General features: G+C 38.2%; 1 protein-coding gene across 1 annotated transcript in view; it reads left to right on the top strand.

The window, feature by feature from the left end:
• LOC141998592 (multidrug resistance-associated protein 1-like) overlaps positions 1 to 20136 on the top strand; it is a 54775-nt gene extending 34639 nt beyond the window's left edge. The window contains exons 16-28 of the mRNA XM_074971465.1: positions 2353 to 2425; positions 2970 to 3030; positions 4226 to 4445; positions 5019 to 5173; positions 7758 to 7913; positions 9866 to 10065; positions 10701 to 10827; positions 12831 to 12932; positions 14413 to 14556; positions 15599 to 15757; positions 16589 to 16755; positions 17866 to 18060; positions 18563 to 20136. Coding sequence (XP_074827566.1) covers positions 2353 to 2425; positions 2970 to 3030; positions 4226 to 4445; positions 5019 to 5173; positions 7758 to 7913; positions 9866 to 10065; positions 10701 to 10827; positions 12831 to 12932; positions 14413 to 14556; positions 15599 to 15757; positions 16589 to 16755; positions 17866 to 18060; positions 18563 to 18689 — 1886 coding nt within the window. The 3' untranslated portion in view covers positions 18690 to 20136. The remainder of the gene's footprint in view (positions 1 to 2352; positions 2426 to 2969; positions 3031 to 4225; positions 4446 to 5018; positions 5174 to 7757; positions 7914 to 9865; positions 10066 to 10700; positions 10828 to 12830; positions 12933 to 14412; positions 14557 to 15598; positions 15758 to 16588; positions 16756 to 17865; positions 18061 to 18562) is intronic.
• The last annotated feature ends 4096 nt before the right edge of the window (positions 20137 to 24232 follow it).

The raw sequence follows: 24232 nt of genomic DNA, 5'->3' as shown, positions 1-24232 counted from the left end.
TTACATTAGAAACTCCCCTCCATTTCCATAAGTTTGTGGAACATGTTATGGAGAAGTATGGCATAGGAATTGTCAACCTGAGAGCATTTCTCTTCCTCTCACAAATATACAAAGAAAGTGTCCTGCACTTTTCAGAGGGATGTTTAGGCTTAACATTTTATCTAGCTGACAGCTCTTTCGGTGTTGCTGGGAAACATTTCACGTGGAAAGTTTCTGAATTTATTGTTTGTTTGGTTTTTTTAATGTATTGCTCTAGTGCTGAGAAACAAACATTTCCTTGTTTTGTATCTCCTATTTCTGTATAGTAGTAAAAGATTTAAGGGTGGCAATATTGCAACAGAAAAGCCTCAAAAACAGACTCCAACGAGAAACTGCTGAGCTTGCATTAATATGCAAACTAGATACCATTAACTTGGGTTTGAATAGAGACTGGGAGTGGCTGGGTCATTACACATATTGAATCTATTTCCCCATGTTAAGTATCCTCACACCTTCTTGTCAACTGTCTAAATGGGCCATCTTGATTATCACTACAAAAGTTTTTTTCTCCTGCTGATAATAGCTCATCTTAATTAATTAGCTTCTCACAGTTTGTATGGCAACTTCCACCTTCTCTGTATGTGTATATATATATCTTCTTACTATATGTTCCATTCTGTGCATCCGATGAAGTGGGCTGTAGCCCACGAAAGCTTATGCTAACACGGCTGCTACTCTGAAACTAGTTAAACAATGCATTCTCAGATTGCAAATGATGCTGCTACTGTGTAAATTGACATGTTTTTTGGTTAGCAAGGCCTCTATGGGTAATCATATATTTATGAAAAATAGTGGGATGGAAGCAAATCAGTTTTTGCATAATGAAATAGGCCAGATTCAACAGAGAGATTGTTGCCAAACTTCAAAGGGGACACTCCTGACAACTGTAAGTAAAGATAATTAACACACAAACTTTAAAAAACAGCTACTATATATTACAGAGATAGAATATACAAATAGATATACAGACATATTAATTATATATATATATTACATCTGTGTGTGTGTGTGTGTGTGTGTATGTGTGTATATATATATATATATACACACACACACACACACCTAGAGGTTTGCCAAGTAGGCAGGCCTCGCTTTACCAGTTCCCACTAACTGTTGCGGTCTTGGTGTTAGTCTGTTTCCCTCTAACTGTGTCTCCCCCTGCTTGAAGGAATGTGTCATTTTCCATCTAGTTCAGGCATATGTTCCCAAGTTTGACCCTTTTTGACAAACTAGTTCAGTTGACTTAGTGGGGGGTGGGAGGTAGGACATCAAAGTGAATGGCTCTTGCATCGTCTCGTAAGTGTTGGTAGAAAGGTAACTTTCTAATGCCATTGTTCTGCTTCCTGCTTGTTTTCCCTGCAGCCTGCTTGTGAATGATACGTGATCTGCTGTTATATTTCATTAATATTGTATGATCTGTTAGATTGTTATGTCATTTTCTGTCATGATTACAAGGGGTCAACAGCACATATGCAGGAAAATGGACAATAGCTTCAGATAGTCCCATACAGTGATACTTAAAGGACAATGCAGGTGTTATTTGCTTTCAAATTTTACCTCTGACCATGCTGAGTTGAACAGACCGGTTAGCAGCCACAGGACAGGGGATCCACCCAACTTTGGCGTGGATAAAAGGACAGTCCCTGAAGAACTGAGGGGAGAGGCAATCTGCCGGGGACCAGACTGAATCCCAGTCCTCAGAGGTTAGGGTGTCTGGGTTAAGATAGTCCTACTTATGCCTTTAGGTAAGATAGATATATGTGTAGACCATCTGTTGTGTTAAAACCCCATTTCTCTGTTTATGCTTTGTTCCTACTATTGGGATTAAACAATACTTCTGTTTTGAAAAGGCTATTCGGAGTCACTGTATTCACCTACTGGTCACAGGGATCCTGAAGTGCACAAGACTTGTAGGTAGTTGAACACAGCTGGGTCTGCTGAGTAACTAGGGTTAGTACACAGGGGTGTTGCACCCTGGGAACCTATTCTGAAAGTGGAAGAATTGCAGGATTGCATTCTTTGAGACGTGAAGATACGGGTCTGTCACCTGAAAAGGTTCACTCAGGCTAAAGAGGGGGTCAAAAGTGCAGCTGGTCCTGAACTCTGATACTGCTATTAATCTAAACCAACATATTCATACAGTAAACATCCCAATAACCAGGTCAGTATACAGTATTCATACATAGTTATAGAGCAGCCCCACTTCCACTTCACCTGCATTCTCTCCTTTTTATTACTCGCTTCTTAATTATTGCAGCTGTCTGAACAAACTATAAAGACTCGAAAAAAGTATTTTCCATTTTTTCACTATAGTGTCTTCTTTAAAGAGAGAGAGTCAAAAAGGCAATACTCTGCCTCAAAAAGAGCTCCAGGGGCAGAAGAACAGGTAAGTACTGAAAGCAAGTAGTACACAGCCAGGATCCGATTTGGGGAGGGTAATTGATGTGATACCAGAACTAGTCCAGCCTTAGGGAGTGCATAGTGCAAGATTTGGGTGCAAATCTGGGCTAGGGGAGGGGCTCCACTCCATCTGTTCATAAGCGACATAAGAATATGGCTTTGTTTTTTCTTTGCACTCATGCTGCTCTCTCACATTGGTTTGGTTTGCTTTTTTGTGTACATCAGACTGCCTCTATATTCTGTTTGATAGCTGAGTAAATTCCTAGGGGCTGATATCTATTTGCAAGTTTGTAAAGCACTGTGTGCACTTAGGACACTGCATCAATCGTGGTTATTGTGTCTGGATACGCTAACATTTTAATGATTAAAAAGGAAGGGCTTGGAAATACGCTGTGGCATTTTCAAGGAAGAGGAATTCACAGACCTTTAAGTTCACTGTTTTTTGTTCAAGATTAATTCTGTGTATGTGTTTTTCTTGATGTTTAACTTCATATTTATGATTAAAATACATTTAAAATTGTTATTTTTAGTTCTTCCTTTGAACAAACCAAAGCATTCTCAATGAAGAAAGAAAATGTTGCTACTGGCAGTGTAAGCATTAGCTAAATTACCTTTGTAGTTTTCTATATACATGTAATGTATTAAAGTAATTATAGGCAGGGCTGGTAGCGCCACCGATTAAGATTTCCTGACATTGCCCATTATAAGACCCAGTTTTCAGTTATTGGTAGCTTTGCCAAACATTAACCATTTGGGCTGAAATTTTCCATACTAGGTGCCTGCCTCAAGGTGAATATTTTGGGAAAAGTTCAGCTGTTTCTGAGCTCAGCGCTAGAGAAAAACATGTTTTGCCTGTGTTAAAAATAATTCTGGTGACCCCTTCTTTGAAAAGTTCTAATGCCTCCATGTTTTGGAGCCGGGGCTTGAAATTTGGAAAGAGGGTGGCCTTTGTGTCAGGGATTTGCTTTTTGCGATCACTGTGAAAATCTGCCCATATTTGGTCAAGTTATAAGCCTCTGAAAATCATGTTAAGTAGTCTGGAAAATCAGGTCTGAGATGTCTCAAATTAGGCACAGAAAATGATTGGATGCTTTTGAGCTGAATCTTACTGTGCCTCAGCTTTCAGTCTGTAAAATGGAGATGATGCCCTTAGTGTCATCAAAATTAATTAATAAATATTTGTGTAGTACTCAGATACTGTAGTGACGAGCATTATAGGAAAGACCATGAGAAAAATTCATAATTCTGTATTCAGAGCAGGGTTTGAATAGCATGAAGTAAATAAGGTCAACAGCACACATTGTTTAGTGAAGCGAAAACTAATAATGAATAATTGCTTATTAAGTGAGCATCATCGATCCTGTGCACCTGAATGAGACTAGGGTCCTATTGAAAAGAGCAGTATGTGATCATGTAATTAATTATTGTACTATAATGCATTTGAAGAAAGGGAGCAAGTTGTAGGTGCTTAAGCAACCTTAATTCTGGCATTTCCTAACATTTTTAGGTTTGAGTTTGTAATCTTAATGTTCTTTTTAATGTTGTGTGTAGCATATATTAAAAGTATCCCACCCTGTACAGCTGACAAATTTGTATTATAAGGGGTAAAATTATTTCTGGGGAAAATAGATTTTTGGAGATCCAAAATATGACTGCATGTGATTAAATTATTAGATTTCATTATTTATATGAATGTCTGAAGAAATTAGTATATTCAGTTCATTTACTGTAATTTGTCTTTCACGGTGACATTTTTTAGTAACTCCTGTGCTTTTCTTGTATTTAGATGTCAATGTCAGTTATTTTGAAATACCTGCAAGCGTTTGGATGGCTGTGGGTGTGGCTAACCCTAGCAGCTTACCTGGGACAAAATGCAGTAGCCGTAGGACAAAATCTGTGGCTTAGCACCTGGTCAGCAGAAGAAGAAAAAAATAAGGATCACACAGAGTGGAAACACTTAAGAAACAACAAACTGGGTATCTATGGGCTTTTGGGATTCATACAAGGTAAGCCTAAGCATACAAGACTTTATTTTCTCTGTATTTGCAAAGCTTAGTTGCCTGGGGTTCTTTTACATTCTGTTAAATCTGTAATGGAGACTGGAGATTGGGGTAATACAAAGACAAACTATATTGGTCATTCTGTAATCAGAGGTGTGTATAGCAGCAGAATAGAATCACTTCACATTTGGTCGAGGGGAGTGGCAGGGAGAAAGGATCAAGCTAGGGAGCTGTAAAGTGAAGGAATTATTGAAAAGGCAGATTAGACTAATTTGTAAAATGGCTGTCCTTGGTACTAAGTCAATGTTGTATGAACAAGTGCACATTTTAGCTAATGAGGTGTTACTATTTTTTGTGGGGTTAGATGTCAATGTCCATGTCACAGCTAGTGTTAACAGGAATCACACGCACTTGCTAAAGGTAGGCTAGACTTGCTTATGAAGGGGTAAGATGTGAACAGATGTGTATGTAAAACAAAACTTTATAGTGGGCCTACCAGGCTGAAGTGTAATCCGTTTAGAAGAGGAAAAAAACCACCAGTCATTGTTTTATTTATTTATGTATTCATTCATTCTTAAGGTCTTCTGGTCTGCTATGGTGCATATGTGCTTACTCGGGGATCCCTCTGTGCTTCTCGGACATTGCATAATCACATGTTAGCCAACGTGCTGCACCTTCCCCTCCAGTACTTTGAAACTAATCCAGTAGGTCAGATCATCAATAGATTCACAAAGGTAAAGGAAAAACATGTCCACATTTTTTAGAAAATGTACTGCAAAGAACTACAACTTTAATGCCATCTAATGCTTTTAAAAATCAAAGAGTAATACCAGATGCTAGACATCAGTTTCAGTATAGAAAGAAGCCTACGCAAATGCCATAGAATACTTTCCTGCAAAAACCACCAGTAGCTTTTATCAACTGAAGCCCTTTAATATTGTTATTGTCCATGGTCACTGGGCGTGCATACCTCAGAGCACAGTCCTGCAAACTAGAGGTGTTAAGCTGAGTTGAGCTCAGTCTGGTTGTGACAGGTTACCCCCTTAGGATGCCATTTGATGTGCTGAGATACCACTGAGTCCGCCTGTTTTGCTAGCCTGGGCACCCCTTTTATCTGTCTTGCTGAGCCAGGCTATTAAGTCTCCTCCAGCACACACACAGGCAGGGCCACACCCAACTGCAGAATGAAACAGACACTCAGATCAGTTCTGGGAAGGCTCATCTTAAGGGACTTGCCCCAGCACTCAGGTGTCCACCTCCCTTGGAGTGCAGACCCAAAGGTAAATTTTGAAATCCTCCTCCTCCCTCTGTGGAGGAAGGTATGCACAGCCTCTTATCCCCCCCCCACCCCACCCCCAGTTATGAATTGCACAAACTGGGTTATATTATAAATGAGAAATAAGTTTTTTAACTACAGAAGGTGGATTTTAAGTGAATATAAGAGATAACAGACAGAACAAAGCAGATTACTAAGAAAATAAAACAAAACACACAAGCTAAGCTTGTTTCACTAAAGAAATTGGTTACAAAGAGTAATTTCTCACCCTAGATATTGTTGTAGGCAGATTAGAGAAAGTCTTGAAAGGTAGCTACACTGGTCTGCAGCTTGAGACTTCAGATATTATTACCCACAAGCTAGATGCCCTTCCAGCTTGGGCTTAACCCTTTTCCCCCAAGTTTAGTTCTTGCTTCCAGGCATTTTTCAGTGTCTCTCTGGGTGCGGAGGCAGAGAAGAAACACAATGATGTCACTCCCCTGCCTTATATAGCTCTTGTGTATGGCGGGAACCCTTTGTCTCCAAGTGGAAGAACACTGGCATTACAAGGGGTGGGTCCAATACCAGGTGACTCAGACTCATGTCTCTGCAGGGCTGTGGCAACCATTATTCATAGGCTGTCTGGAGCATCCACAGGAAGACTAGGCTCTTTCACAGTTCATTGTCTCTGCTAATGGCCCATTAGCCCTGTCTGGCTTTTCCATTGTTGTACCTGAAGGGCTGGTTGGGGGTGACACCCAAAGTAACACATTTTGAAATACAGATACATAGTTAATATTCCTAACTTCAGATACAGAAATGATACTGGCATACAAATTGGATAATCACATTCAGTAAATCATAACCTTTCCAATTATATCTTACATGCGCCATCTGGCATAAAGTATATCTCAGTTATGTCATTCATATCATAAGCATATTTTCATAAAGAATATGAAGTGAAATGTCCCACTGATATTACAAGATTATAATTTTTATATCTTGCTAATGCATTGCTACTTGATATAAAAGATTACAGACAAACTATGTTGAATGAACACTAAGGTGTGAAATTCAAGCTCTCAAAGTTAGGATCCCCCCACCCCCACCCAATACCTCTTTCAATGCACAGAATGGACAGTGCTCAGGGAATGACCTTTCTTAACTTTTGAGTGCATGACTTTGCAACCTTAACATTTGTAATTTTTATTTTTTGTATATAACATCTTACATTTTTTTAAAAACAAAAGAATTCTATTTCATATAACTATAATGCTGCCCGTTCCTCTCATAAACATAGTTTGAACCCACAAGCTTCAGCACTGCCCATATACATCTGCTACTTGAGCTAAAGGATGATGTGCAATTACTGGTAGGCTGCTATCTTCTGTGGACTGGACCCAAGGAGGATGCATATTGCACTGAAACAGACATCATAACCTTGTACTTAGATTTGGTAGCTTCTTTCTGAGAGGCAGTGTGGCTAAGTAAATGAGACTTGGATCTGCCTTTTGAGAATCAGGGTTTTGCTCCCAGCTTTTATAACCTCTCAGTGGGTTATGAGGCCTTGATTAATAATACAGATTATAAAAGGAACAGAAATAACAGGAGTGAATAGAAAAGTTGAGAGTTGAATTCATGGTTTCTGGTTCCCAGTCTCGTATGCCTTCTCTTGCCTAATAGTATTTTGAGAGGGGAAAGCAGCAATAGCTGCCACTATGAATTTCTGTGGCAGTTCAGTTTAGCGCGTTAAGCTTTAGAGTATACTCACCAACTATGGAACAGTCTGATATTTTAGCAACAAGCCTCAACAACATCTACTGAACAAAGTTCAGATGGGAAAAGGTGAGTAATTCTATCTATTTGTAGTAATAGACAGATTACAATATGTTAAATTAGTCTGTCGTATGTCAGTATGTCACCAGAACTTTTCCCCCAACAATTTTTGCTGCAGTAAAAGGATTTGGGTTGTTGGAGTTCAGAGTCTAAGGACAGTTTCTTGAGAAATGTCTACAGTTTTAGTAAGGAGACATTAAAACTAATTTTTGTGTGTAATATCACAGGACATGTTTATCATTGATCTACGCTTCCATTACTACTTACGGACCTGGTTAAACTGTACACTAGATGTTATTGGAACCATTCTAGTAATCATGTCTGCTTCACCTCTCTTCATACTGGTAGTTATTCCCCTTGGATACCTGTATTTTATTATCCAAGTAAGTTGCTTAAACTTTTACAATAAGCGATATGTATTTTCCGTGTGTGTGTGAGAGAGAGAGACTAAAACAAAATCATCATTAAGCATTGTTTAAAACAATTGGGTGTAAATTTCAAATCTTGCCTGAAAAGCCAAAGTAGAAACCTAAGAAACTTATATTTTAGTATTCTGCCACCCAAATCTTCGCCTCCCTGCCCACACACACACTTTTTAAAGCTGACTCCTAAAAATATCCTCCAGCTTCTCTCAAGTATACAGAGTAGTCAAATACATTTTGACTGTTTCCTACAGTAATGCCCAGGGTGGATTTGATTTGAATCACTAGTCAGGAAGACTCGATTTAATCATGGATGTCTACATAAAAGTGCATTCTTGTTGGTTGTTACAACCTTAATACATATTCTTCACAACTCAGAGATAGATGAGACCCAAACTGGGTCTCTTTTATGGCCTGCTGCCATTATAGGTTTTCCCCTCTAGTAAGAGAATGGTATAGTAGATCTCAAATCAATGAAGGCTCTATTCCGCCCCCAACAATCTTCTATTCATTGATCTTTATGAAACTGTGCACTTTTAGAGAGAGGTAAGGGACTAACTCTGTGTACACAAATTTGCAGAGGGACAATAGGGTTGAGGTCTGTTATTTCTCACATCTATATATTATTTATTTATTTTAAAACATTTTTGCTGTTAACAAGCATGTTTTCTCTGGAGACACAAATACACAGTTTGAGAAATGCAAAACTAAGCATCTCTGATGGTATCTTCTAGACTTAGCCCTGAGTCCCATTGGGTAGATAGAAAGAATAACCTAAATAATCTATACAGAAGCCCCTGGAACCCATAAGATTGGGTCCCTAATCCATGAACTATTGGAACTCATTTACAAAACTTTTCTTAAACATTACATGAATATATTGTCTCATACTATAGAATTAGAATTTATAATCCCTGTTCCATGATGAGATATCTTTGAGCTATCATGTATCTTAATTAAAACTATCTTTAGGTAGGTTTTTTCCTCAAAAAGCATTTTCAAGAAAAACCAATTTAAATAAAAAAAAAACCACGATTTTTTTTTTTAAATCCTTGATTTTTATCCACCATGGTAATGCCTGTATTTTTCAGTGACTTCCATTCTTTCCTGCCCATCTTTTTTTTCTCTTGTAAGATATTATATTGTAGTCCCTCTAAGAAAACCAATAAAATTGTATGACAAAAGAATGGGCATGTGATATGGAAAGACAGAGAGTCAAAGCAAAAACTGAAGTAGGGTGTGTGCTACCCTGGGACAACACATGCAGATATTTGTAGGGCCTAGCTTGCTTCAAGAAAATACATAGCACAGATATGAATTATAGCATTGAGGAACAGGAACTTAGAGAAATCCCTTAACTAAATTTCAACTGTCGTTTTAATGTGTCAGAAAAACTGTCCTTTGAAACATCGGCTTCCCTATCTCCGCTCCAGGCTCTGTTGATGTCAGACATGTTCATAATGTAGCATAATGTATATGCTAATAGATATAAATGAGGGAGCAGAGAGGCGATCAAGATTTGAGAATATACATAATTATACTGATGAAACTTAAGATGGGGCCTTCATTTGAACATAAGTCAGGAAATTCCAGTGTAAAACTTAGTTCACCTCTTTAGAGGGTGTATGTTGCAACAGGAGTGATGGCAATTTTGGAAATGACACTACTCTTACTGCTAGCCCTCCCAGTAGCTTACATGCCTGGTTATTACAATAAGGCACAGACATTGTCCACCTCTATGAATTAAAGAGAAATTTTCAAAAAGTTTTGTGCTAAAATTGTTTGACTTTTTTTATTATGATATGAAAATAATCCACAAATTGTACTTGAAGTTTCAAAGCTGTGTGAAACTTTTTTTTCCAACCCTTATAGTAACTTAGAATCTGCCTCTTTTGTATGTGTTGTTTCCTTAGCGATACTACATAGCTAGTTCACGACAAATCCGACGATTAGCTGGGGCATCACATTCTCCTGTGATCTCCCACTTCAGTGAAACTCTCTTAGGACTTTCTACAATCCGAGCATTTGGACACCAAGAAAGATTCATTAGACAAAACAAAGATGTGGTGAATGAGAACTTGGTTTGCTTTTACAACAATGTTATCTCAAACAGGTACTGTATTAACGATCTAGAATTTATAGAAGTTATGCACAGTGGGCCAAATCCTGATCCTGTTTAGATCAGTGGCTAAAATAATAAGCTTTGTTGGGAGCAGGCTCGTTAAGAGATTAAAATAATCCTAAAATGTGTGTAAGCACTGTAACTTGTTCACCACTCTTAGTACTGGCTTCCTGGTTTGTATCTAAGCAATAGGGTATGTCATCATCTGTGTGCAAGAATCCAATTAATTTATAGGAGATAGATATGCCTGCTCTGAGATGAGAATATTCTACAACAATGAAGTCTACTAACAGCTGCTGGAAGAGGAGAATTATAAACTGACTTACTTATGGAGTTGCTGTCTATTTATATGGATTGGGGAGAAGTCTGGCCTAGCTGACAGAGCACTGGACTGTTCCAGCTCTGCCACTGGCCTATTGGGTAATCTTGGGCAAGTCACTTACCTGCTCTGTGCCTCAGTTTCCCCATCTGTAAAATGGAGATAATGATACTTACCTTCTTTGTAAAGCATGTTGATGACAGGTGCTATAAGAGATAATTGTTGATATTTTACTATATCAATGTTCCATAATAAAATTTCTTTAGATAAGTCCTTTTTTTTTTTCCCCTGGCTACATTGACTACAGGTGGTTGGCTGTCAGGCTTGAGTTTTTAGGAAACCTGATGGTTTTCTTTGCTGCCTTGTTTGCAGTGCTGGCTGGAAGTACAATTAATTCCTCTACAGTGGGTTTATCCATATCATATGCACTGAATGTAAGTGATGGTATAGTTTTGATGCTTCTACAATATTTCATATGGAAGGCAAGAATGATTGGGGTAAAATTTAGTAGGCCAAATTCTGCACAGTTACATCTGTGCAATTTTTAATCTCATGGATGTAACTGAGCAGAATGTACTCTCACTACTATGTGTTTTTCTTTGAATTTACACTAATTGTGGAAGTTTGTTTTATTAACAATTCAAATATTGATAGGTTTAAATGCAACAACAAAATATTGGAATATTGAAAGAGAATTGTAAATATTAAACTTACTACACTGCATGGCTTACTTTTAGTATTTTGCTAGCTTGGAGAAGGGAAGTAGTCTAGTCAATTGCACTCGTGTTTTCAGATGCGTACTTTGTAGTTCTGGTACACTAGCATAATGCTGAAATATTTAGGTTGCCATCATTGCAAGGAGGAGGTTGGTTTAAAAATGAGTTTTGTTTTGGTATTGAAGTATTTAATGGAAACATTTCTACTGGCCTATTTTATTAAAAAAGAAAAAAAAAGTAGCATAGTTGGGACCGCATTTGACAAGCATGTCCCTTTTAATAAGGAGGGCTAGACCTATGTTGATTAATGGCTAGAGAGACAATAAACCCTAATGATTTAAAGAGTTTTAAAAACCCACGCATCCACAATATCTTGATAGTTTGGTCCTGTCACCTGTGTACTTTCCCGCTCTCTCTCACTCATCCTGTGGTCTAAAATTAGAATGTATGTTCTTTGGGGTAAAGTACCATAGACATATATCACTATACCCATGAAGATGATACTGGCTACCGCAAGACTTTATACCTGCTAAGATCTGAATTCAGTGTTCTGTGATTTCCCTGCAACAGATTGCATCAGCACAGGAAAGGGTACGTCATTTCTTGTATGCTTTAACACCAAAACACAGGCATCTTAACTGGAGGATCACAGCTCTGAACTCAGGTCTTTGCAGATAGGTATATTACAAACTAGCTTTCAGTAATGTTAATATTTTTTATTTGTACTTTTAATCTTATACACATTTGGTTAAATATGGGCTCTCAGTATAGCTGATTTTTTGTGTTTGTTTGTTTTTGTTTTTTTTTGTTAAGAAGCCTTTAGGTTCATCATTAAATATTCCTACCTCAGAACAACAATTTAACCTAGGATGGCTAGTTTATTAACTCATTGTGTCACTGACCAGTTTTGTTAAAGTTTAATTTCTAGTTCTGATATATAATGTACAATGTCTTAGAACAGTTTTAAAATAGACCAATTTTGTACTGCTGTAACTGAGCAGCCATCACATGGCAACTGTGAGAATTGACGCATAAAATTAGTGTCCAATGCATTAACTTACCAATACTGGAGTAGGTAGCACTAGTACTTGCAAAAATAGCTTCTCAGTGCTTAAGGATAGAGGTGATGGACCCGATCCCTAGGTGCACTGCAGCTGCCTTTGTCACGCTGCTAAGATACTTGTGTAAGCGGCTCCGGGAGGATTGTCCCAGTGTAAAGGGAATACTGCAACAGTATTCATACAACACAGGCTCATAAACCTACACTTCCCCTTTCTGCCAGGGTAACACAGAAGGGGAGCTTGGTTACTGGGGAAAAGGTGATAGCCAGGGTGCCCTGTACCCTACACTAATCCTGACCTAGTTTTTCTAACACAGCAAATGGTGGAAGAAGTGCTCGGAGTAGCACTGGGATAAATGCAGTGAAAGTGGAAGCTTAAAGCCAGCTTTGCATACCAACTCCTGACTTGTGCTCTGCATCTTCTGGAACTATCTAAGCAGCTGATATTGTGTTTTGATGCTGTTTCTTACTATCCATAATACATTTCTGAAATATATTATGCTGTTTACGAAGGCCAAACAATTTTAATACATTCTGTGAAATGAATCATAGAAATGTAGGGTTGAAGGGGGCCTCAAGAAGTCATTAAGTCCAGCCCACTATGCTGTGGCAGGACCAGGTAAACCTAGACCATCTCATGAATATATCTTATCTTTTTCAGATAACTCAAAGTCTGAATTTTTGGGTGCGTAAAGCATGTGAAATTGAAACTAATGGAGTTTCCATTGAAAGAGTTTGTGAATATGAAAAAATGGACAAAGAGGTGAGCATTTTAGAAGACTGAATATAAACTTAGTATTTGGATACTATTTCATATATGTGTATAAGCTAGTGGCTAACTGATAAAAAGAAAATAAATTGAATGACTAATACAAATGGCGTCTTATAATTAATAATATATGTACATTCTCAAAGTGTGATACATTCATGAGCTAATGTATTTGACTTTCTCTTCATACTAATGGTCAAAACAGTTTTGTATTTTTAATGTTGACCAGTAAGTTTCTTGACATCAGACTTTGTGGTAGCTATTGTAGTTAGAAACAAACAAATACATAAAATAAATCTTAAATCTCTAAGTCTCATCATGAACTACTATCTGAATTTGTCTGTGGGTATATCTATACTACAATCACGGAGTGTGATGACAGCTCAGGTAGATGAACCTGAGACACTTTAGCTAGCTAGCTTGGCTACTGGAGCAGTGAAGTCACAGCAGCATGGACTTCAGTGCAGGGTAGTTGCCAGAGTAATTACCCAGGAGAGTTTGTACAGCCCATGAAGAAGCCATGCTGTCACGGCTTCACTGCTAATCCAGCTCTTTGGGTATGTCTACATGAGTTGCAATCACACCCCATGATTGAAATTCAGAAATATACAATGGTGCAACGATACATGGTATGTTCCATTCACTACAGAGCATGAGATATCTGCCATCATCAAAACCTTTGCTACTAGGCTGATACAAAAGTTGCAAGGTAGGAGTGGATATTTGATGAATTGCTGTAACTAGAATAACAGTTGCCCATCACAATTCTAGGCTGGAGTGTTCCCCTCTGCTTCCATGAGAGGAGAACAAACCTGCTGAGGTATAAGAAGGGCTGGCTTCACAGAATGTCCCTCTCCTCTCTGCTGTCGAAGCTCCTCTATGGTGGCTTAAATGGTTTGGGCTCCAGACTTCCAAAAGCCAGGGCAGCCATTCTCAAATACTGCTACTTCCCACAGTGGGCCAAATAAGCCGAAGTGATTCCTGACCTTAACTAGCATGGGTTCACTCCTGATATAGTCTGAACAGTGTGTCCTATGCATTTTTTTCAAAGTAAGTGGCATTGCAGACATGAATAAAGTTGTTCGAAAGGTGAAGGCGGTACTTGCTGAGAATAGTGAATGTATTACAAAGTATTAATAGCCAGGGCCTTGGAAGCCTGAGTCTCTTTCAAAACTCAGGCCTGTGAGTTGGTAGAATAATCAAGGTTGCTCTCTAAATGAATATGTGCAATCTTTGTCTGAGTCTGGTTACTGAGGAGGATCATGCAATGCCTCTGCATTTGGTGAAGTATTTTTAATTAAAAATCCTGATGTCCAAGAAGTTGTCTGACTTCTCAGTGCATTGTACTGAGTCTGAGTCATCATCATGTGTTTATACTTGTATTTTTAAAACTATAAATGGGTTGCATAAAGTATTCTAAGTGGCTTGTAAAAATGTAAAACAGTGCACTAAAACAATGTTAATTTAATTTCAGGCCCCCTGGATAATGTCTAAAAGGCCCCCGATGGGATGGCCCAGTAAAGGGGTAATAGAGTTCATTAATTACCAAGCTCGGTATAGAACAGGTCTTGATTTGGCCCTACAGGATGTCTCCTTCCGAACGCACAGTAAAGAGAAGGTATTGTACATAATATGAAATAATCAAAAATAGTTTAATTGGCCCCTTAACTTTCTACAGTCAATAGATTTCATGTATAAAAGCATAACTGAAGGAGTCCAAATTAGGATAATTCTTACTGGGTATGTAAATAATAAGCTATTAGAATTCGTGAAACTATTTTCTAAATGGTTGCGCAGCCAATGGGAAAAGTATATTTTAATCTAAGTTTTTTATTAATAGCAACATTAGATACAAGGGGACAGATGCTCAGATGGTGTAAATTGATGTAGCTCAACTGACTTGAATAGGACTCCACTAGTTTACAGAAGCCGAAGATCTGGACCAAGGTTTTTAAATGACAGACTTTAGTTTCAAGTTATAGTGTAGCTTGATTAGTAATGCCAATTAGAAACCAATCCTGTCAAGTGTTGAGTGCCTCACACGAAACTTATGCAGCCAGTTTTTTGGTAAAATGACTTTTAATAATCTTTTGCTCTCCATTTTAGGCGCATGAAAACAAATGTTTTCCAGCCATTTATTTTTCTTTTTTGTCTTTTATGTATGGTAAATTATTACTTATGTTTTTAATGAGGACAGTATTAACACAGATCCTTTTATTTCTTGTTTGAGCACCAACCATAGTTAGGTTAGTCTATCTCCAGAAACAGTATGAACAAAGTCATGGGCCAAAGGAACTACTCGTGTGGTGAGCCAGTGGATCACAATCTGGCCCTAAATTTCTGTGCTGCTGCAGTGCCAGCAGATGGGAATGTTAGCTTTTGAGTGGGTACCACAAAACACTTCTTTGGGAATTCCCTCCTACCCCAGAGAAAACGAGATAGTCAGGATCCTGATGATGATTCCCAACCAAAGCGTGAGAGAGTTAAGGAAAATCTGAGGTGGGACCTAAACCACTGGGCTATGGACAAAGGGGCAGTGTTCTTTTATAACTCATGATATCTATCTACAGTGTTTAAAGTCACTAAAAAGAAATTGAAGGCATTAGTTTACTAAACTCTCCATTATTAGTTTTTCTTTTAAAGCAAATATCTTGTTCCAGGTTGGAATTGTAGGAAGAACAGGAGCGGGTAAATCAACACTCACAAATTGCTTGTTTAGAATTATAGAGAGAGACAGAGGCAAAATAATTATAGATGGAATTGATATATCAACTATTGGACTACATGATCTACGTGGCAATCTTAACATTATTCCACAGGTAAAATCTGTTTCCGAATAGACACTTGTCTTTCATTCAAACATTAGCTATTGCATATCTGTGAAGAAATTCTAAATCCCAAAGGCTGAAACTGTAACTATAAGAAAGGCCCCATTTTGTACCAATTCACCAGAGGAAAGATAAATCAGGATATTATTACTGTAATTATTGCTAATATTGAAAACTCCAAAGTTACTCATTAACAGGTATACCCCAAGAAAAGAGAGCTTTGGATGTAATCAAATAATAATAATGGTCATATTGCAAAATCAAAAGTAGCCTTATAGTAGGTGATTTCAATTGAATATTAAATCCCTGTCATGTAAAAGCACAAAACCAGATTCTTAAGAGGTTTAAGTTCCTAAAGATGCAGATAGACACCTACTGGGATTTTCAATAGCACTTACCTGCTTTTGCCTATCTGCCTCTTTAGGTGCCTAAATATCTTTAAAAAAACTGGTCCACAGTAACTATGGATATATTTATAGAAAGCTAGTAGATTTTTTTTAAAAACAAACAATGTTCTTTGCTAACTGTACACATTCTTCTTTTTTAATACATATTTTTGAATATGTATTTTCATTTACCAAAGACATAGACTAGACCACTCTCTCCCTCCCCTTTAGGCTTTGTGGTGTTAAATAATTTGAGCATAGCTAGTTTTGCCTTTTCACTCAGATTTCAAATATTATAGTTTGCCTTTTAAAAAGTATTATTTCTAGAATACCTTCATTAAAATCCTAACATTCCTGTGAGTGTTTGTTGAAAAACATTGTTTTGTTTTTTAAGATTTGTGATGCTACTGCTTAGGCATTTTATATTATTTCTTAGGACCCCGTCTTGTTCTCTGGGACCCTTCAATCTAACTTGGATCCCTTTGGAAAATATTCTGATCATGAGCTGTGGGAGGCAGTGGAGTTGTGTGACTTAAAGAATTTTGTCCAGTCACTCCCAAAGAAACTCCTTCATGAGATTTCAGAAGGTGGTGAAAACCTCAGGTATAAAAGTTTTAATATCTACTGGCTAGGGAGCTCTTCTGGTGTGCTAACTTGATTTTCCTTCAGTACATTCTACATGACAGTATTCTAATATTTTTCCATGTCACAAAAGTGACTCCCTCATTCTAAATAGAATTACTCTTGTAAAGCAATTTGTGGTCACTTAGCTAAATAGTAACTGGGTGAAATTTTATGGCCATGTTACACAAGAGGTCAGACCAGATGATCTGATGGTCTCTTCTGGCCTTAAAATCTATTATAAGTGTTTGAGAAATGAGCAAATAGTCCAAGGCAGGGAAAGGACTGCCACAAACAGAATCATTGAAATCAGAGAGAAAAGTAACAATATAAAAAGTAAGAAGAAAAAGAAAGGGAACAAAATATAACCAAGAGAACACTATCGCTTGCGCTATATTATATCTTCTATTATTTGCTTAGTGTAGTTAAGTAGCTGTTTAGTTTCTCTTTACAGTGCCTTGTTATTTCAAAGATATGCCAAGGAAGGTGACACTTTTTATAGGATAAAAAATTTCTGAGTGTAAGAGTCAGGCCATTGCAGTCTGCTAAAAATCTGAGAAATGTATATAAATGCTTGATAAGCTTTTAGCAGCAGAGTGGCAATCCAAAATTTAAAAAAGCAGAGCAGAAATGGAAAGTTAGTTAATAAATTGGAATGCATCTGCATCCAATGCATCTGAAAAAAATGGGACATGCCACTTCCAAAGATAGCATAAAAGAGTTTTTAAAGCTCTCATCCTGAACCAACTCCTACCCTTGTAAAATACATAATTTAATAATCATCTGCTGTGTATCAGTCTCTTTCAGACTTATCCCATGTCCAAATTAGGACATGAATATAATACTGGGTATTAAGTTAACGTGGAAACTGGATGCAAATATGCATCCATCTGGAAAATGGAACCAGGGATGTGCTCTAAAATAGATTGTAAGCATCTGGTTTTGCTAACAATTGAAAAATTATCCTACTCATTGTTTTCTCTCTACAAAATAACCTGATCAAGGTATTATCTAGCATTTATTGTGGGTGGGAACACAGCATTGCTTTTGCAAAGTTATTGAAATGACACCATTTTCAAATGTGTTTAACAGTGTTGGGCAGAGGCAACTTGTCTGTCTTGCCCGGGCTTTGCTACGGAAGACAAAAATTCTGATCTTAGATGAGGCAACAGCCTCTGTTGACATGGAAACCGATAACCTAGTGCAGTCCACCATCCGGAGGGAGTTTCACAACTGCACAGTATTAACTGTAGCCCACAGGTTGCATACTATCATGGATTCTGAAAGGTAAGTTTCAATATTGTTTTAAAAAACATGTGGTTTCATTTAGACATTGTCAAAGTTGGTAGGCATGAAAGCTGATCTGGCTTGACACTTTCCTCATATAATCTATGGTACCATGAAATACATATATATTTATATTAGCAGTCGTTACTGACAGTAAACAGACTGATATTTGTGCTACAGTGTTTCTCCTATTCTAATTACTGAATTAATTTTTAACTCCATTTTATCACAGTTGCAAACACAAGTTACTAGCAAGTCCATTTAATTTACCAGAGTAAGTTGATTGCACTCTAGAACTTAAGGTGACAAGGCAAAGTTTCATTTTCTAAAAACTTTTTTTGTGCAGGAGTTCACAGCTTCATGAATCTCTGAGTTATCTACTGCAAAGAGATTTTCCCATATTAAAGGAAATCTACCTAATCCACACCTTCATAGGGCTGGAAAGTATGGCTGAAAAAAATAGCTCAGTTTTCCTCATCACCTTTTTGTTTCTGCATTGCAGAGTGCTTGTTCTGGGCTCTGGAAGAATTATAGAATTTGATACCCCACATAATTTATTACTTCAGCAAGGAGTTTTTTCGAAAATGGTCTCTGAGGCTGGGATAACACAAGATACAAATAACTCATGAACTTATTTTTGTGAAGACAAGAATGCTGGTTATTCTGAACTCCGAATGCAGGAAATGCTCCAGGGATGTGTGGTTAATTGTATCCTTGACATTATAAAATGATCACAAGTTTAGGGGAATTGGGTAGTTTTAACACTACAAACTTCTTACATGTGATAGGATAAAAGCTGATGGTTGCTACTGTTATGATCTGTATTGCACACTCTTCAACCTTCTTTAAAATATTTTATATACTTTTTCTCTAGAACTACAAAATAATAAAGCTATGCTTTTCATAGCATACAGTGACTTTTGCTTTAATAAATGATCTGGAGACTACATAAATGCTTGTGAGCCACACTACTTAACGCTCCAGAACCTTCAGCACTTGTTTTGGTTGAATCAGTTTGTATGTTTTAAATTATTTAGAAAATAATGCTGATTTAACCAGTATCCTCTGTTATAAATAATGAGCTAGTGAAAATTCATTTGAGAATTGTCATTTTATGAACATAAGGGGTTCAGTGCTGACTTTAATCTGTACATGAATATTTTAAAAATTCTTTATGGGTATATTTGGTAGATATTTTTAAATGGCCTTTGAAAACCCTAAAATAAATGACAAGTTAAACGATTAGTACTTATTTTTGTCCACCTAACTGAGCATTCTCAAGTCAAATTGTGACAGAATTCCTAAAAGGAAAATCCCTCTGGGAAATCTTCATTTTATATTTAAAGCACATTTGTACAAGCTATTCTTGTGCTAGTCGTGGCAATAGAACCCTCTTTTCATATTTAATGGGAATGCTGACAACGCATATTCTTCTGTATATAAAGGACTGTAAGTTATGGTTCTAATTTGGTGCCTTGTTTTGTGGTTAAACTGGGTGAAAAGATACAGGGAAGAGAAGAAAGTTTCCATAAGAATATACAATGCGTACTAAAGAATACCCAAGAAAAAAATGAAATGGTGTTTTGCACTAATTCAAACATTCATGGAGCAGATACAGTTCTGCTTTGAGAAGTCATTTTACTTCCCCCATAAGAACCTATGCACGCATTTGAGGTATCTAAGCTGTGGAAGCAGGTTACCTGTATCTTCTTATGTACCATCTCCTACATGCCTTATTCTCTTGAGAGGCACACAGGTGGAGCTAGAGCACGTTGGTGTTCACCTAGTCCAACACCAAACTAGCTTCTATCCAAAACTGTACTCTTTAAGGTCTATAGTACCACCCGAGGAACAACTTTTACAGAGTTCCTTGATTTTTCTCCTGGGCCTGATTAGGCGTTGGGCCCCAGCCCAGCCTCATTACTATAGCATAAATGCTGTAGGAGGTCAAGTAGGCACTGAACACTCTGCCTCCTGGTAATCAAATTGAGGTGGGCACCCTGTCACAGCAGCCGTACAAGGAATAGCAGAGAAGAGTGATCAGTACTTCCCATTGGAGATCCACCAGTAGAGCAGCCATTCTGGTCATGTTGGCAGAGTCATCAGCTTCATTGTTTTGGTGGTAGCTTGGGCCTCTCCCAGGAAAAAAGGGTAAGTGAAGGACCCAGGCATTACCTGCTACTTTTAATTTATCTCAAAGGTACAGTATTGTCCCTGACAATAATAGACAGCTGTATATAATACAGTTCCCTAAAATATACTAATACACTAGAGCTTGCACCAAACTATTAGATAGGATAGAGTAGCTATGGTGAAGCTAAATTAATTTTGGCAGAGATTAGACTTCATGCTGAAGCCTTTGCCTTCTGTATGAGGTGAGCAATTCTGCTTTTAAAATAGATTTTTTTTGTGACATTGTCAACTGACTATAATCTCAGAATTAAGCTTCTTCAAAAGATCTATGTTGTGCACCAGCCTTCTGTTTTACGTATGAACAATCAGGCTATTTGTATGTAAAACATCATTGATGGTGTTGACATAATTCAACCCAGCTGCTTCTACAAGCTGTAGGCCCAATTCGCTGCTGGCACAAAAGGGTGCACCTTCATTCACCTGAATTTAGTCCTGAGTTCTATTAAGACAACTACAAGAATCTAGCCTATTTGGTATTTAGAAACTTGAGTGTGACAGAATGAAACCAGGGAGGGAAGAGGCCTTTAGTTCCTTTCTTGGTAGTGCCTTTTTAAAAAATAAAAATAAACATACAAACTTCTGTTTAAACACAGGTGTTCATAATTGCCCACTTCTGCAGCACACACTTGCATTTAACTTCTCAGGGAAGTTAATATTAACACAAGGCAATTGTTTCTATAGAATTTATCTTCCTTCTAAAGAAGCTACATACTTAAATGAACCAGGTGGAAAGAATTATTTTTAAACTCAAGTGATGCTAGTTTGCAAGAGCATGTTCAGAGATGTTTGAGCAAACAATAAGATGGAAAATTTGCAGTGAGAAATAAATAATGAAGTCTGGAAGTGATGTACAAGTACCATTCTTCTCTAAAGCTAAGGACTTAGGGACGAAGTGGAACATTACCTATTTTCTCAGGATTAATAAGAGGTGTACAGCCACTACAAGGTACAAGGTTTATTTCCCTTGAAAATATCAGGTCAGTGTTAACATTCCTTAAAGACAGACTGAACAATTTTGAAAAAAAAAAAAGTTTGTCCTTTTTGTCTTTTGTAGCAATAAATCACAAGTAAGAGATGTTGCTTAACAAGACCCCAGGGAGCAGAGGACAGAAAAAGGTAGTCCATTGCTGGAGGAAGGCAATGTAGTAGAAAAACTATCACGTGTGAGTCTCATAACAATAAGATACCCCCACCCTAATATTTATTTTAGAAAAGACCTTGACTGAGGAAGGGGAAGGATATGATGCTGTAGCTGGCACTCTCTCCTGTAGAGAGAGAGCCAGCCATCATTGATACAAGGTAAGGTCAGCTGTGCTGAAAGGGAACTGCCCTCTGTCTGGAATGCCCTGCAATGTGTCTTCTCTGAAGGACATTTAATATTTTTGCTTTCCTTCCTCTCCCTTATGCTGAACAAGAGCAGAGGATTTACCATGGGCAGGCTTCTCTCTGGTGGTCACCAAATGCTGATGGAGGGCTTTGACAAAGAGAAAAGCTTACCTTGAGGCTAAGGGACTGGAGTTAGAAGTTATATGTCTTAGTGCTTGCTCTACCAAACTTTTCATTAGTAAGTTTGAGAAACTCAGTTTCTCTCTGTGTCTTCATTTCCTCATCTGTGAGATGAGAATACTCTGTCTTACAAGATGAGTGACTACATTCATGTATCTGAGAAATGCTCATATGCTGCTAATAAGGACCACAGAAGAGCCAAACATATCAGATTCTCCTAGTTTGGGACATCAGTTGCATTTATGAAAAGGGGTTAATGAGACTAACTTAAGAGTGATAACTGTCTCATTATGTCAGTTTTCAGAGTAGCAGCCATGTTAGTCTGTATCCACAAAAAGAAAAAGGAGAACTTGTGGCACCTTAGAGACTAACAAATTTATTTGAGCATAAGCTTTCGTGAGCTACAGCTCACTTCATCCGATGTAGCTCACGAAAGCTTATGCTCAAATAAATTTGTTAGTCTCTAAGGTGCCACAAGTCCTCCTTTTTCTTTTTGTTTCATTATGTATTACCTAACATCTATGGTTAAGCATCTCTGCCTCCAACCTGTCAGGCTTTTTGTGTTGTACTGCCCCACCCTCCCACAAAACAACCTTGGCTCCAGCGCAGATAGACTATGAATCATTTCAGTGTAAGTGCTGCAATGCACAGCAGCAATAAACGATTACTGCTTAGAGAAAAGGAACACTTGCATTTTCCATAGGAAGTGGAGCTACAAACAACAGTCAGCTAACTACCAGCACTGAACCTTGTCCAGACTATTTCCATGTGTACCCACAGCTTTGTTTAATAATAATAATAAAAAAAAAACTGGTGCAAACTATTCATTTCTCATTGGCCTGTGAAAATGTGGCAACAAGCATTATATGCAATTGATACTGTGTAAAAACCTGGATCTTTAATGATATATACACTGTTAATTTTGGTTTTAAACCTCATTTACTTCTGCCAAATTATTGAAATCTGTAACTTAAAGGGCCATTTTGTTTTGGTAATAGGACAAGGTAACCTCCATCGTGTGTCAGGTTCTTGTTCCTTGGTACCAAGAAGAGGCGGGAAATCACAGAGGCGGGAAACTAGGTTTGCCCGGCAACAGCTCCCTATAAAAGTGTGTGAGGGGAGGAGCTAGGCACACACTTGGTCTCTGGAGCTTTCAAGTGGTCAGAGGTTCAAGTGTCCAGCTCTCTCGCACTGCAGTACCATCTTGGCAGTAGCTATTGACCTGCAATAGCTATTTACTAATAGGTTTGGGTTTGTTTATGCTTTTATTTGGGAAAGCAGACTGGCATGCACGGACCTGATCCGAGTAGTTAGTTCAGTCTTACACACACACGACACAAAGCGGGATAGGGTGGGAGTTAAGATAGGGATACATACATACCTGTCCATTCCATTTGCTGTCCACGGTCAGAGTTCATCAGTCCATCGCTGGCTTCGGTCGTCTGGATCCTGCCACCTTCCACGTAAACAAACATCTATCTATATCATTAAGTGTATGACTGTGTGTAAGTGGTATCTCAAGTCTCCAGAGTTGTTAATCCACTCCCCTGTCCTCCCTTCCTCTTCCCTTAGCTAAATAAACTGTTATTTGCTTTTATACTTGGTGTGTGTGTAGTTTTTGATATTCAGCTCTGATAGATGGGCTTAACGGGGGGACCCAGCAGGAGGTTACTGTGAGGCTTCCCAAAATCTTCTGTTCAGATTGGCCTTTAGACATCAAAATCCTTACAACACCTTTATTCTAACCCTAAAGTTTTATTCTTCGCATTATTAAATGTCCATCAGTCCATTGATAGTTTAGCCGAAAGAAAAGTCCTGTTCACTTTAAAAAAAAAAAAAAACAACCCCCCCCGCCCCACAATGTTGGATATGTATTTTAATTCTTTGCCTTTAGTTGCCGCCCTAATACAAGCCATTCAAAGGGAACTTTTAAATACTGATGAGAGTAGCTATACAATTTCATACACATTCAAATTGGTCATCCAAAAGTCTGCTTTTCTCAATTGTCACTCAGTGATGCATTTGCAGTGCCATGGTGTCAATAAGACTCCAGATCAGGCATTCTCAACCTCCTCCCCCAACATGCTTGTCATAGGGCAGAGGTATAAAACCTTTGGGTGCCCTGCTAAAGAGCCGGCTTCCCCCTGCTTCCCTGTAGGGTGGCTGGGTGTATGGGCCAGGATCCTTAGCAGGGAGCCCAGCTGCAGGCCCTACTGAGGGCAGGCTCAGTGCGATCTGCTGAGCCTAGTGGAACCAGCTGGGTTGACGACTGGGAAGGCTTATAAACCCAGGGAAGAGCTCAGGAAGGAGGCGAGCCAGGCAGGAAGATAGGAGGGTTGAGGCTCTGTCTTTGCTGGCTGACACAAGCCTCAAAGGCCAGAGGACCCAGTGAGAGGTCGGAGTGAGGACAGGTGTTGGGGTAATTGGGACTGTACAGCCACTGTAAATAAAAGAACACGGATGGAACACCTGC

The sequence above is a fragment of the Natator depressus genome, chromosome 1 (assembly GCF_965152275.1).
Source record: "Natator depressus isolate rNatDep1 chromosome 1, rNatDep2.hap1, whole genome shotgun sequence".
Lineage (NCBI taxonomy): Eukaryota > Metazoa > Chordata > Testudines > Cheloniidae > Natator > Natator depressus.
Note: the sequence above shows the minus strand (reverse complement) of the source record. Positions and strands in the feature narration are given on the sequence as shown.